This window comes from Nilaparvata lugens, chromosome 2, assembly GCF_014356525.2.
Source record: "Nilaparvata lugens isolate BPH chromosome 2, ASM1435652v1, whole genome shotgun sequence".
Taxonomy (NCBI): Eukaryota; Metazoa; Arthropoda; class Insecta; order Hemiptera; family Delphacidae; genus Nilaparvata; species Nilaparvata lugens.
In genome coordinates this window covers 29,389,650-29,404,125 of record NC_052505.1, presented here as the reverse complement: position 1 = coordinate 29,404,125, position 14,476 = coordinate 29,389,650, and the positions used below count along the sequence as shown (strand labels likewise).

Below are 14,476 nucleotides of genomic sequence, written 5' to 3'. Positions count from 1 at the left end.
CGCTACCACTAATATTTTCAATGTTATATTAGATTTACCGGGATAAATGGAATCAAAGCTATCTACTACAGAAGACGATGAAAAAGGGAAAGTGACAACATTGCCTTCCTATCATTTCCACTGACATTGAAACGTGAATCTCACTATAAAACTCATCAACTCATCTCTCCTCCCATCATTCAAGTATGGACGAATTATAAGTTCAAAAACTACTATTTCGGGTAAATGGTTGAAACAAAATATTATGCTATCATAATAAGAATTAAATTTCATATTGCATTCAATTGCACTTCTTATTGATTATCTTCATAAATCGTATTATCTATTCAGTTACCGCATGATGAAACTAGATGAAATTATAGCATTCTAAATGAAGCTACTAGCACGCATTGTAATCTAGATAGATGAATAATCTTTCTGATAATCTCATTATTTAAGGCCGTGCAACAGGCTGAAGAAACTTTTTACTGGTGATAGTTTTTAAAGTTTTTTTTTTATTTGTTTACTATCAAGCTATCAAAATAAAAGTTTTCTCAGGAAAAAATGTATGTAAGTTTTTGGGGCAGATAATTTAATTCGGTAAGATGATTTAATTCATGAAATTTTGAGGATGAATTCTTCATGATATTTTTGATTGAATAAGAATATTAAATTTTGAGAAAGTTATTCAATTTTAAAAAAATTACCGAAAATAACTTTTATCTGTCTCATAAATTTAAACTTTGGATGCTCATATCTCAAAAAGCAATGATCGTGAAGAAATTGTCCTGAGAAAACTTTTACATTTTGATAGGTAGTATAGCCTACAAATCGAAAAACTTTGAAAAAATTGAAAAATATCACCAGTAAAAAGTTGTTTAGTCTGTTGCATAGCCTCAAACTAAAAATCTATTTCGGCAGAAGCCTAGGGCTGATACGGGTATCATTCTCAGCTAAGAACTTTAGATGGAGAAGGAAGTACGTCCTTCCTCAATCTTTATCTGAAATCAACACTGAATACCTCAGCTCAATTGAGATAATGAATTAAAACTACCAGGAATTGAATATATCAATGCAAAATCAACAATCTATCAACTTCAGCATCTTCTAGATTATACTTTAAAGAACGTTTGTTATGAATTCCAAAGTACTAAGATAACGATAGTCCTCCAGACTGAGTGCTTTAACAATTTTAGAAGCTACAGAATAAACATTTTCAAGCTATATCAGAGCTAAGAAAGTGTTATGTGAAATTTCTCAAGAATTATCATAGTGAACTAAGTAGAGTTATAACACTATTGTACAATAACAATGTTTTGTGGCATTACAAGCTAAAGTGGCGCAAGAAAATAACTGCATCAATTATGGGATACCTTAATAAACAAAACTAGTTCAAACATACCAGACATTGTTGTCTATTTCAAAGGATTAGGCCTAGTTGAAAAGGGCATTTTTTTAGTAGTTATAGTTTCAAGTGTTCTTCAGACTGTATGTGTATCAGAGGTTTAACTCGCTTGAAAATTCTTTTTTTCATCACTTAAATAGTAAAGTTTTATATTTATTAGGACGAGAAATTTAAAGAAATCAATAAGAAATTTGTAGTTTTGGTGATTCTTGAGATATTCCACAACATTTTTCAATAGAGGTTGGATTGACCGAGAAATTTGAACAAAATCAATGAGAAGTTTGTAGCTTTGGTAATTCTTTCAATGTTCCAGAGAAAATATTTTATGGAAAATGATATGTTTGTTGGTATTTTAAGCTTATAGGCTATATTCTGATAATGTGACATTTAATAAACTAGTTATACGTTAATACAATAAGAATTACAATGAATGAGTAAGGTATTTACTTACCTAGCACCGAATATGTCTTTCTTTGCAAGATGATGACCAGATATGACCCTTAGACGAAGTTTCTTCAGCTGATCTCCTCCCTAAAGAGAGATTCATTCACATTCAGTTGCAGCAATTATATTTGAATCTCATAGAATGAAAGAAAAATTCACGTTGAACAGTTCATGATAATAATGATAGCAATATGGTTTACACCTATGGCTCCCTACCGGTAGGGATCGGTGCGTTGCCAAGAGATCTTCGGTAGGTCACGCGTCACTATTAAAAATGAAATAAATGGTTTAATCGAATATATGGATATCAGGGACTGATATCTCAGCATTACTTCTGATTACGGTGCAACAAAGTGAAATCTTAGTTTTTATAGTATAAAAATTTAATCCCTGGTTTTTCGTTCCGGGGGTGGGCGGGAGTCAACTGCGCATGTCTAACTACTGTAAAAAGCGGGGCATTCACTATCCGATAATTTGGTCCAACTACGTTGGATCTTTCACCACTCACTCTCAAGCTGGGTCCAACTTCCCCACTCACGTTTCAAATCGATTTTGAATATAGTGAGGTCCACGTTATAATGGCAGTGTTTGATTGACAATGGTATTACTATCCTAGTCTATCATTCAACAAAGCGGATAGCGCTATTTCTTTCTAACTTTGGTTTGTTGCCAGATCGTCTTTCAACAATGTGGAATTAATAATTGATTAACAAAAATGTTTCATCTCAATAATGAAAATCCATTATAAAATTATTGAAAAATATAATTTCTTGCTTGATAAAATTTAATTGATTATTTTGAATGAGAATGAACAGTTAATATTGCATCAATAAACCTATATCAGCTACCATCTGTAGAAGGCATTGACAAGACAGAGGAACGGCAACGTTTCACCTATCTTTCACCACTGCCATTATAACGTGGACCTCACTATAGGCAGCTAAACTAACCAGGTTGGATAAGTCGGGTGAACTGTTCACCCGACTTGTCCAACTCGTCCGGCAACATTCGCCCCGCCCACAACTACCACATTCACCGTCCGATGTTGAATACAATATTGGATATAGGACCTCAAGTTTTACAAGAAAACAGATTGGTAGTGAATGACCCGCTTCATTAAAAAATTACGACGTGCTATGGAATGCTGGTTTACTCAAATAGCAGGCAACAACTCAGCTGGTTGACCAAATGTTATTGCAATGAAAAGTAGCGCCTTAATGCTGTGGAAGGGGTAAATCAGTCAAGGGAACTCGTGAGAGCGTGATAATAAATTCTCCGCTTGAATGCATGGGGGAGAGGGGTAAGACAAAAACTGAAACCATAGACTCATGCTTTTCTCTACTTCCTACATTTTCTACTTCTCAATTCATACAATTGACCAAACTCATCTCGGGATACAACAGTGTACAGTCAATTTGGTGCATCTATAGATGATAGCTGGTATTGTGCTCGCTGATGTTTATCAAGAGGAATCAGGAGCAGATTCAAAAAGGGTGTGATATACTCAGCTACAATACGAGACACGCCACTAGACAGGAGGTGCCCCGAAGCCGACAGGCAGAGAACTACAGTAATTTTACATCATAGGAATAAGACTTTTCAACAGCCTTCCTAGGCAAATTCAGGAAAACCGGAACTCTTGGTTCTATTCCTTGATAAAAAAAAAAGCCCCTGGAAAAAAACACTCTACTCACAGCAGGATTTGTGTAAGGAACCTCATTTTGGGAGTCAAGCAACTCTACACCATGAATAACAATGCAGGTTTTTTACTGTAATGGGAAATTTTAGACACTGCCTATCTGGAAATCCCAGTCCTTGGCAACGACCTCAGGTATCAAGTAGAATTTTGATATTGTTTAGTTTGGAGAGGTAGAATTTCAAGACTACCTAAGTTAAAAGTAGGAACTAATTATTTGAAATAACTTGATTTAAGATGTCATTTGATTGATAAATCAATCTTACTATTTGGCAAAATATGTAAGTTATCAATAATTACTTAATTGGATGATCATGATTATGTCAATGGAAATTCATTTACATTTTTCTTATTTTATTGAACAAATATATCAAGACTCTTAAGAATAATTCTCATGATGACACATTAATTGGTTAGGTTGATAGGTTCATACTTTGCATAAAATCGTAGTTGAACGTCCTTATTTTGATGGCCTTGGAATTATTCAGATTAGATAACTTTAAACGATTATTTCGTAGAATGAGTTAAATTAGAAGACGAACAAGCAGGTATTAAAAATTCAAGGTTTTGGGAATTGGAAGAAACCTTGTTGTTGCTTTGATAACTAATATTATTTTTAAACAAATATTATCAAGGATACTTACTGGTGCATCCCCTCTTCGGATAGCCGATAATCCAGAATTTGCACCATAAAGTGATTCATTGGCTCCTGCCATTTGTCTTAAAACTTGTGCTAGCTTTTAATAAATTATAACACACAATATTATGAAAACATTTCGAAAAAATCGAAGCGACATTCACAAAATATGAAAGTGCATATCGACACAGCTGTTGACGTAAACCGGACTGTCTGATCTTGAATCACTGCCTAGTTGATCGCTGTTTTGCTTCCTTCTGTTTTTGTATTCTCAATCTCCTCAAAATATTTACGAGACATTTGATAAGAAGTCTATAAATTTTTATAATTTATCAACCAAATCATGTTTTTTACAAATCTTTATTTCTATAAACATTCTGATTAGTGACTCAAAACTTATCTTGAAGTGATCAAGCTGTAGCGTTGGGTGCAATGGTAAATATCCGCGAAATTCAACTTGAATGTAGTTTTTCGCGTCAATATTGTATTTGAATAATAAAAATGATACCTAAAATTTGATATATTTCAAAATATATAACACTAATTGTTCAACTATTGTATTGATGAATTCTCATTTGAAAGAAATTTCACATTTTAAATTGATAATAATTATATTCAAGACAATTTGATCTTGATAATTATATTCAAGTTAACTGTTTTTTTCAGATTTGGGATTCCTTTCTTGTAAAAACAATTACAAAAGTTATTACATTGTTAACAAATTTTGGTATAAACCTGAAAAGAAAATTCTATAAATAAAAAATCACAAATTAAGGCGACGAAAATGACCAATTAATTAGGTACTCTCAATCCTTTTCAAATCTCAATATAGGCCTACCAATCTTGCAATGGCTTACCGTACCGTACCTAATGAATATCAAATTTATTAATGGTCTAACAAGTATCCTGCAGCTGTTTTAATACGTAGGTCTACTGTTGTTGATAATAATTATGACAATGATCCTTTTGGCTGTCACACATTATTAAATGCTTTTTCTTAAATTCTATTACCGTATTCTATTTTATTGATTATATTTTGCCAAATTTAATGTTACGGTAGCCTACGCTATATTTTTAAAAAATCAATAGCACTTTCATAAGGCAAACTTCATAAGATCAACACTATGTAACACTAAGCCGCGCCTCCACAGGAGTGCTTAGCCTTAGCTTAATCTGATGCAAAATAATAATTTTTATGTGATGCAAATAAATAATTTTTATGAAAATTATCCAACATTCAGTATTTACATTTATATCTCAATATGGACTTCCTGTGTGCTTAGTTAGTTGTGCAGCAGTTTGTATTTTTAGATATAGTTGAATGCAGCTTGCTGGGAAATTGAATGGTATATCTCCTTACTGCTGATTTTCCCGTGCATATTCTAAATTTACAGCATTGCGAGTTCTACGACCAAAGAATAGACGTCGTTCGTACCGCGACATCTATATAATAAGAGAGAGTAGGGTTGTGTTTGTTAGTGTGTTCGTTTGTTCGCATCAAAACATGTCCACTTGTGGATTGCATACCGGAAAAATCTGGTGTGGCGCACCAATACCTACTATCACTTCAGGCCCCACCCACAACTGAGGCTCTAATAAACTATGACGCCATCACATGTAGATCGATGATCTACTGGCGGTAAGCAAGCGAAATAAGAGTGCTTGTTATCACATCTGATATGGTAATCAACAAAATTGGAATTACAATTTCAATTTTCACGGTCTTCCATTTCAATGAATATGGTTTGTTCATCATTCTTCTAATATTCGTTTGTGAAAAGTAATGATGAATAATTTAGGGTTTCAAATCATGGGATGTGTACCTAATTGTCGCGGGAATCAGAACAAGACTCCAAAACTTTTCTTACGGTATTTTCTTTTTCGAAAGATGAAACTTTGAAACGAAAATGGATACGAGCAATAAGAAGAAAGAACTTCAATTCTACAAACAACGGTTTACATAAAGTGTAGAAGTACAGTGTAAATGAAGTGTGAGTGGAAAATTTAATTAAATTGTGAAAGAACAGTGTAAATAAAATGTAAAATAACTGTGTACTTAGAGTGTGGAAGAACAGTGTAAATAAAATGTGTAAAAGAACTTTTGAACTTATAAATTAAAAAGTAAATGCAAAGTGTTGGCACTGTCCATAACATCATAATATTAGAAGTTTTATAAATATAAAGAAAATAAAAATCTCAGTACCCTTTTTTTTGAAATATTTTATCACTACATGTTTCGGACATTTATGCCATTTTCAAGTGATATGAAGTAAATAAATTTAATACTACTGGAAGATTCTTATTTTGATCATATGATAGTGTATTCATATGTTTTTATGAACTAGGACTGTAAATTTTGGGTTTAAATTCGCATGATTCTATCAAAAATGGGGTTATTGGTGTCTAATTGGATTAAGTTTATTATTTTATCTCTGTTTAATTTTGCTGCTTTATAAATATGGAATTCTTCTTTGACATTCAGTTTTTGACTTTTATTACCATAATTAAGTATTTTCATATTGGAATTTATAACTGTAAAATTTTGGCCTGAATCTATCAAGTGTTCAGCAAATGCCGACTTTTGTGTATAATTTTTAGATTTTAGTGCTTGGATATGTTCTCGAAACCTGATATGGAAATTTCAAGAATTCCATATTTATAAAGCAGCAAAATTAAACAGAGATAAAATAATAAACTTAATCCAATTAGACACCAATAACCCCATTTTTGATAGAATCATGCGAATTTAAACCCAAAATTTACAGTCCTAGTTCATAAAAACATATGAATACACTAACATATGATCAAAATAAGAATCTTCCAGTAGTATTAAATTTATTTACTTCATATCACTTGTAATATTACATTTTTTCTCGATTAAAATTGAATCTTCAATTCGAGATCTATAAAACTTGATAGTAAATATCAGAGTAATCGATATGTGGACAACTTTTTAACTGAGAATTTATTGTAAATAATTGTGTTGCATTCCATGGTATCACCGAAACAGAGAAACAGAATTAATAGATTATTATAAATATAGAGGATATATAAATTTAAAATAACAGTTTCGAAATAAAGTTTTATTGAGAACAAATGTAAAATTTAGGTTCTAAACTTGTAATTTATAATTTTTTGGAATTTGGTATCGGTGACGTGTTCATGAAGTCATCAGTGATTTTGAGGTGTGGTTTTTGCTCTGACTTGTTTGGTCTTCTCTAAAAATGATGGCTGGCGATGTGTTCTAATTTTGTGCTCTCTGAATATTTTTCTGTTTAATTGAAATTTTAATGTTTTAAATTGAGTTTTGAACAGTTGTATGGTGTTCTAAGTTTGTGTATTTTGATTTGTGTGTCTACAAGCCTATAGCCATTGTTTTCAACTATATAAACTGGATAAGTATTTTAGCTTGTAATGATGCTGGGATGTTTAAGTGTGCAAGGTATTGTTTTGTGGATTTGTGTTGTATATTGCCAAAATTCTTCTGAAGATTATAAGTTGGTTTGCTCTGAAAACTGGATTTCTCATTCATAGGCGATAGATCCATTCATAGTTTATCAAGAATCTACCACTTTGGAGCCGATAACTTCCTGTAGGTTAATAGGTGTGAAATGCTATCCAACCTATTTAGGAGAAATTGGTAGCACAGCAAATGGTACGCCCTGGTGTGGGACAAAAACTACAAAATATATCCCTGGTTATAAAAAATTATTGGTAGGATAGATATCTTGATGAATTATGAATGGGAGATGCTGCTGAGTGGGAAATTGGTTTGAGAAAGTTCAGGTTACAATGAGTAAATATTTTTCACACAGTAGCAAGATGGAAAATCTTATAGCGTTCTTAACACAAAAGTTTGATGAGCAAAATGCTAGGTTTGATGAGCAAAATGCTAAGATTGATGAGCAAAATGCTAAGATTGATAATTTGAAACAAGATCAAAGTGCTAGGTTTGATGAGATGAAGCAAGAATTTGCTAGCATTAGACTAGAGCAGGTTAGTATAAACCTTCTATTAAAAGATACACATGAAACATTGATAGATAATCCTGAAGATGAAAGCAAATTGAAGCAGGATGATAGTAGTGTTGAGATACAAGATCAATTATTTCAAGTTTCAGATAATGTAGGCCTAGTTACTGTTATTGAAAAAGTAAATCCTAGTGAGATAGTAGAATTGAGTAATGTAGTAGGTAGGGAGTTGTCTTTATTGAAAGTCAACAGTAAAGAAAGTAGTATTGCCAAATTGATAGTTAGGAAAACAGTAAATAAAGTGAATGTTTACATGAGACAGGTTTCTGTAGAGGTTAGGAACAATGTAAACAAAATGAATCTTGCTTTGTATCAAGTTGATGAATTCAACTTTCAACTAAAAATTGAAAAAGTGTATGCAAAGCATTATCTAGTGAACATGACTGACTTTTGTAAGCAAAATGGCTTTGTTGAAACAAATGAACCCATGAATAAAATCATGTTCTTGAAGAAAACAAAGCACAAAGTCACCATTGATGTGTTAGTATTCAAAGGTTGTTTCAAGTTGCTTACTTACAAGATGATGACTGTAAATCACATGATGAAAGGGTATTCCCCGGCACTATGTTATGATTAGGAATCCTGTGTTATGCTGGGATTCAGAATAGCATAATCGCTATGCAGTGTATGGTAAGAGTCCATAATTGTGTCTTTTTTCTTTCCTGTAGCCTATTTTTCTTGGCCCTTGATCTTTTCAAATTTCGATTCTTTCCTGTCTTTGTGTAATGTTCAGTAAAATTCTTCTATGATGCATATCTTAACCAATCTTGTCCATAGTCATTTAAATTTGTATTTTTTTCTGAAATAATTTTGGAAGTTAAAATAGTAGCTTATTTTCCTAATCTTTAAATTGTTGATAAAACTTAACTTTTCTAAAATCTATCCATTGTAGTGTAAATAATTGTTTGCTTGCGGTATATTTTTCATCATGTATTACATATTTTAATTATGTCTATTTTTTGTCAGGTATTATATTAGGTAACTATTAGAGCAAATTATGTCCCATTTTCTCATCTTTCATTGCATATCGTGCCATAAGCCATATGTAATTAGGTTATAGTTTTTTCTGGGCTTTTAACCCATTTTGCATTTTATATATATATTTTTTTTGCTGTCCAATACTTTGGATTTTTGGTAGACAAGTAGGTGTGATTCTTTAAGAGGTGTGGGCGTGAACCACATATGGCTGGACTCGATTATCTGACCTACTTGTTTGCGATATAAAAACCATAAGACTGCAACATCAAATGTTTGTAAAAACTTTTGCATACTTTTGTTTTTGTGGTCCGATACTAGAGTCTGCTATCACATTGCCTTACAGACATCTAGGAACTCTCCACCCAGTCACAATAGTCAAAATATTTTTTCCTTCACCAGTTGTTTTTGTGGGAGTGATAGCTCACAGTTATAACAAATTAGAGTCATACTTGGAATCTACAAAATTCCATAGTAGTATATTTAATTAAATATACTTCCTTATGAAAGTTTAGAACTGACATGTAGGATAGGCTCTAATTAATCTTTCTCTTCCTTGTATTATTTAGGAAATTTATTTACTCAATTTTTCTTTTTCTCTTATTTGTATTTTCTTGGGAACTTATTTACCCATTATCCATCTTGATCGTCTTTGTATTGTAATCTTGAAATGTTTGTACTTATTATACAGTCTTCAAATTCTGAAATTATTTAAAACATAAATGGTTCAATTTAGAACATGCTGAAATTTAATCTTATGTATAAATTCTTTTGTTATAATAATAAAACTTCAAAATTTTAAAGTATTAATGAATTGTGTCGCCATATATATGAGATGTTTAATATAAATTAAAGTTAACTTGAATAATGTTTTCATTAAATAAAAACGTCTTGTCATATTATTAATTGAAATGAGTTAAAGGTTAAAATTTCTCTAAAGTTTTTGTAATTGATGTCTTTTTCTAAATTTCAAAAACTGTTCTATAAATTTTGATATGATTGATTATCGTTTGAAATGGATGCTGGAGTGTATGTAGAATTTTTAGTGGGGTTTGTTGATTAGAATTTTGCTGGTATGTGATTGTTTTTTGAGATGGAAACCCATTATTGCCTAAAGAAGGAATAACAGAGGTTATGACTTAGAGAGGCAGTAATGAGATAATATTTTTTGTGTTGATTACTTATGTTGATTGCCATAGATGCAGATGATTACTTATGAATATTGATTGCCTTTGAAGCAAAATATTATTGATGTTTTGAATGATTTCTTGTTTAATGATTGATAGTAAAGTTTTGTCATGAAATGTAGTTTGTGTTTAGAACATTGAAAAGTCGAAATAAACTATAGTATCCAACAAACGATGATTAATAATATTAAATAATTTGCTTTTTATACAATATTTGAACAAAAAATTAAAATGAAAATTTATAAATGTGTCCACATAAATAATTTTGAATCCCTGAATGATAAATCATAAATGTGAAATGAATTTGCTATAAATGCTATAAATGAAATGTTATACTGAATGATAATGAAATGCAGATATATTGTATTATGAAATGATTGTGAACAGAAGACAAATTGTCTGAAATTATTTTTTTTGTGATGATCTGATTTTTTTTTATTTTGATAATGATACAAGGTGTAATAAAATTTATGTAACATGTATTTGTTTATGTTCTAAATTTTGAAGAATGGATTAAATTTTGTTATTTGAACAGTGAATAAATGGAAATGAAATTATTTTTTTTATTAAAATTTTGTAATTGATGTCTCCATTGAGTTTGAGGAAATTTCACAATTTATGTATTGCTGACTGTATAATAAGATGTTAACAAATTTCATTTTCATATTGATTATATACTTAGAAATAATTTTCATGTGTATTAGATTGTATTGGTAGCCTAATAAAAAATTTCTTTTTAGTTTATAAACATTTTAAGATAACAGGTACAGCGTGGACATTAACATTGAAATAATTATCATGTGAATCTCGAAATCAGCAACAAGTGAACGCTATGAAGAGTGTTAAGAACATTTGGGTGATTTTCGAACTAGTGTGACTCATTAATTGACTATCAGTGCCAATGTCAATGCCAATGTCAACGCCAATAACTACACCAATGTCTACGCCAATGCCTGCGCCAATGACGATGCCAATGCCAACACCAATATCTACACAAATAACTATGCCAATATCTACGCTGATGCTTATGCCAATGTCAACACCAATAACTACACCGATGTCTATGCCAATGTTGATGCCAATGCCAACACCAATATCTACACAAATAACTATGCCAATATCTATGCTGATGCTTATGCCAATGTCAACGCCAATAACTACACCAATATCTACACAAATAACTACGCCAATATCTACGCTGATGCTTATGCCAATGTCAAAGCCAATAACTACACCAATGTCTACGCCAATGCCTGCGCCAATGTCGATGCCAATGCCAACGCCAATATCTACACCAATAACTACGCCAATGTCTACGCCGATGCCTGTGCCAATGCCAATATCTATGTTGATGTCTATGCCAATGCCTGCGCTGATGCCAATGCCTGCGCCAATGTTGATGCCAATGCCTACGACAATGCCAACGCCAATGCCGGCACCAAAGCATACGCCAATGACAATGCCAACGCCTATTGCTGACCATGTAACTCAAACTTCAACACTACCACATTACCTGGAGGTAATTGCCATCCATGTTCACATTCACAACTTTGAATTCAGAATAACAGTCACAGTATCATGAAAGAAATTGATTAAAAAAAATCCTCTCCTAAATTATTCCTGTATGCAGAACTCTAAACCTTGAAAGCTGAAAATATCAAAAAACCAAACCTTACCTAAATTAATCCTCACCTAAGTTAATCCTGTATGCAGCGTCTATCTCTTTTCCAAAAAAAAACAAATTACATTGTCATTTCAAGCCCTCTGAAATGTACATTGTATAATTATATGATACAAAATTTACGTGACTCTGTATCGAGTTTGGTATGCAGCCGTCTACTACAAGCATGAGGCAATGCTAACTGAGATGTCACCTGTATCGAGTTTGGTATGCAGCCGTCTACTACAAGCATGAGGCAATGCTATCTGAGATGTCACCTGTATTGAGTTTGGTATGCATCAGTCGACTACAAGTATCAGCCCAACACTATGTGCATCCAGATCAGCCCAACACTATGAGTATTTGGATCAGCCCAACACTGATGTCATCACACTGGAGTCACACTTAACTGAAATTCATACTGAGTGCCTTAACGGACTGTTTTCCAAAATTTGCATCAATAAAATCAACTGCGTCAATAGTGGAAGAAATGAACATTTTTTGATTTATTGAAATTTTATGTAAAAATTGAATGTAAGGCTGTAATTGCTGTCCTAACCGGTGGCTTACGAGATTGCAGACGGCTCTGATTGGCATCTTGTATATCCTCATGTATTGGCAGGCTTCGATTTTCCTGTATCTTCTTGTACTCTCTAGTGAGGGCATTCATGCGTCGAAGATTTGGGGGTGGGATGTGACTCAACACCAGGAGCCATTCCACAGGGGTAGATTTCAGAACACCACCTATCATTCTCATTGAGTTATTTAGCTGAACATCAACCCTATGAACATGAGAGCTATTCATCCAGACTGGAGCACAGTACTCAGCAGCTGAAAAGAAAAGGCTTAGGGCTGTAGAGCGTAATGTAGATGCTGAAGCTCCCCATGATGTTCCGCAAAGTTTTTGCATAATATTGTTTCAGGTTTTTAGTTTTTCTGCTGTCTTTGTTAGGTGCTCTTTGAATGAAAGTGTCCTATCAAGTATCACGCCCAAATATTTTGGAGCCTCATTGTGTTTAAGGCTTCTATTCTCGAATTGAATTCTTAGCTCTCTGTTAGCTTCTCTATTGTTCAGGTGGAAGCATGCAACTTCTGTTTTGCTGGCATTTGGTTGGAGATGCCATCTTCGAAAGTACCTACCCATCTCTCTCAAGTCATCTGTAAGAATTTTCTCTGACTCTTCAAATGATTCACACTGTGTTGATAATACCCAGTCATCAGCATAGCCATGTTTTCTAGACAAGGTTTCTGGCATGTCAGCAATATACAGACTGAACAAGAGAGGGGCAAGAACTGAGCCCTGAGGCAGACCATTCTTAAGTTTTCTTTGTGAGCTTATATCAGATCCAATGATGACTTTGAAAGTTCTATCACTCAGCATATTATTCACAAGACGAGCTGTTATTTTACACTTGATCACTTTTAGGAGCTTATAGATCATACCTTCTCTCCAAACAGTGTCATAAGCTGCTGATAGATCGATAAAGGCAGCAGATGTTTTCAATTTCTTCTGGAAACCAGCTTCAATGCATGTTGTAAGTGATAGAACTTGATCAACACAGCTCCTGTTTGGTCTGAACCCAGCCTGCTCAACAGGTATGATTTCAAATATTTTCTGGCATACTCTATTATAGATTAGCCTCTCCAGTAGTTTATACACCACCGACAGTAATGCAATTGGTCTATAGTTTTTTGCTGAGTTTGCTGGTTTTCCTGGTTTCAAAATTGCTATAATCTTCGACTGCCTCAGCTCTTTGGGTACATTGCCAGTTTGCATAACATCAGTGAAGAATTTAGCCAGCCATACCTTTGCATATTTTCCACATTTAACTAGAAATTCTGGGTTTACACTATCAAATCCTGGTGCTTTTCCAGAAGCTACATGCTTAAGAGCTGATGTGATTTCTTCTGGGGTGAAAGGTAGACTGAATTCACTCTCTGTTGCCTGTCTCTTAAGTTGGCTCAGCTCATGTTTTATTTTGGTCGAGTGTTCTCTGTCCACTTGTGCTCTGGATGTTTCCACTATGTGAGATGCTATTGAGTTTGCAGAGACACCTGCTTTTTGTCTTTCCATGGGTGCTCCACTGCCCAATTTCCTTAGAAGAGCCCAAGCTTGTCGACTTGAGGTTTGGAAGTTCATGTTCTCAACCACATTCATCCATTTCTGTTTTCTTGCCTCATCAAGACTATGAAGGAGTTCATCTGCCACCTCTTGCTCACCCGTCTCCAAGAAGGTTTGATAAAGTTCATCACTATTCTGGGACCAGCCTGGAATATATTCTCTGCGATATCCTCTTGGGATGCACTTTTTAGCTGTACTAATGACTGCCCCAACAAATCGTTTATAATTTTTACTTAGAGGAGGTATCCAACCCAAGCATTTATCAAGTTCTTTTGAGTACCTTTCCCAGTCAGCTTTTTGGAAGTTCCATCTTGGATGTGGTGTGGAAGTCACAAGTGGG

General features: G+C 33.3%; 1 protein-coding gene across 3 annotated transcripts in view; it reads right to left on the bottom strand.

Annotated features, from left to right (window-relative positions):
* Positions 1-14,476, bottom strand: part of LOC111053336 (E3 ubiquitin-protein ligase Nedd-4) — a 91,728-nt gene that overhangs the window by 69,418 nt on the left and 7,834 nt on the right. For 2 of the 3 annotated variants that reach the window (XM_039420980.1, XM_039420981.1), the window contains exon 3: positions 1,836-1,915. In XM_039420980.1, the coding sequence (XP_039276914.1) occupies positions 1,836-1,915 (80 nt within the window). Of the gene's footprint in view, positions 1-1,835; positions 1,916-4,168; positions 4,383-14,476 lie in introns of those variants that run through there. The other variant, XM_039420982.1, reaches the window with a different exon arrangement.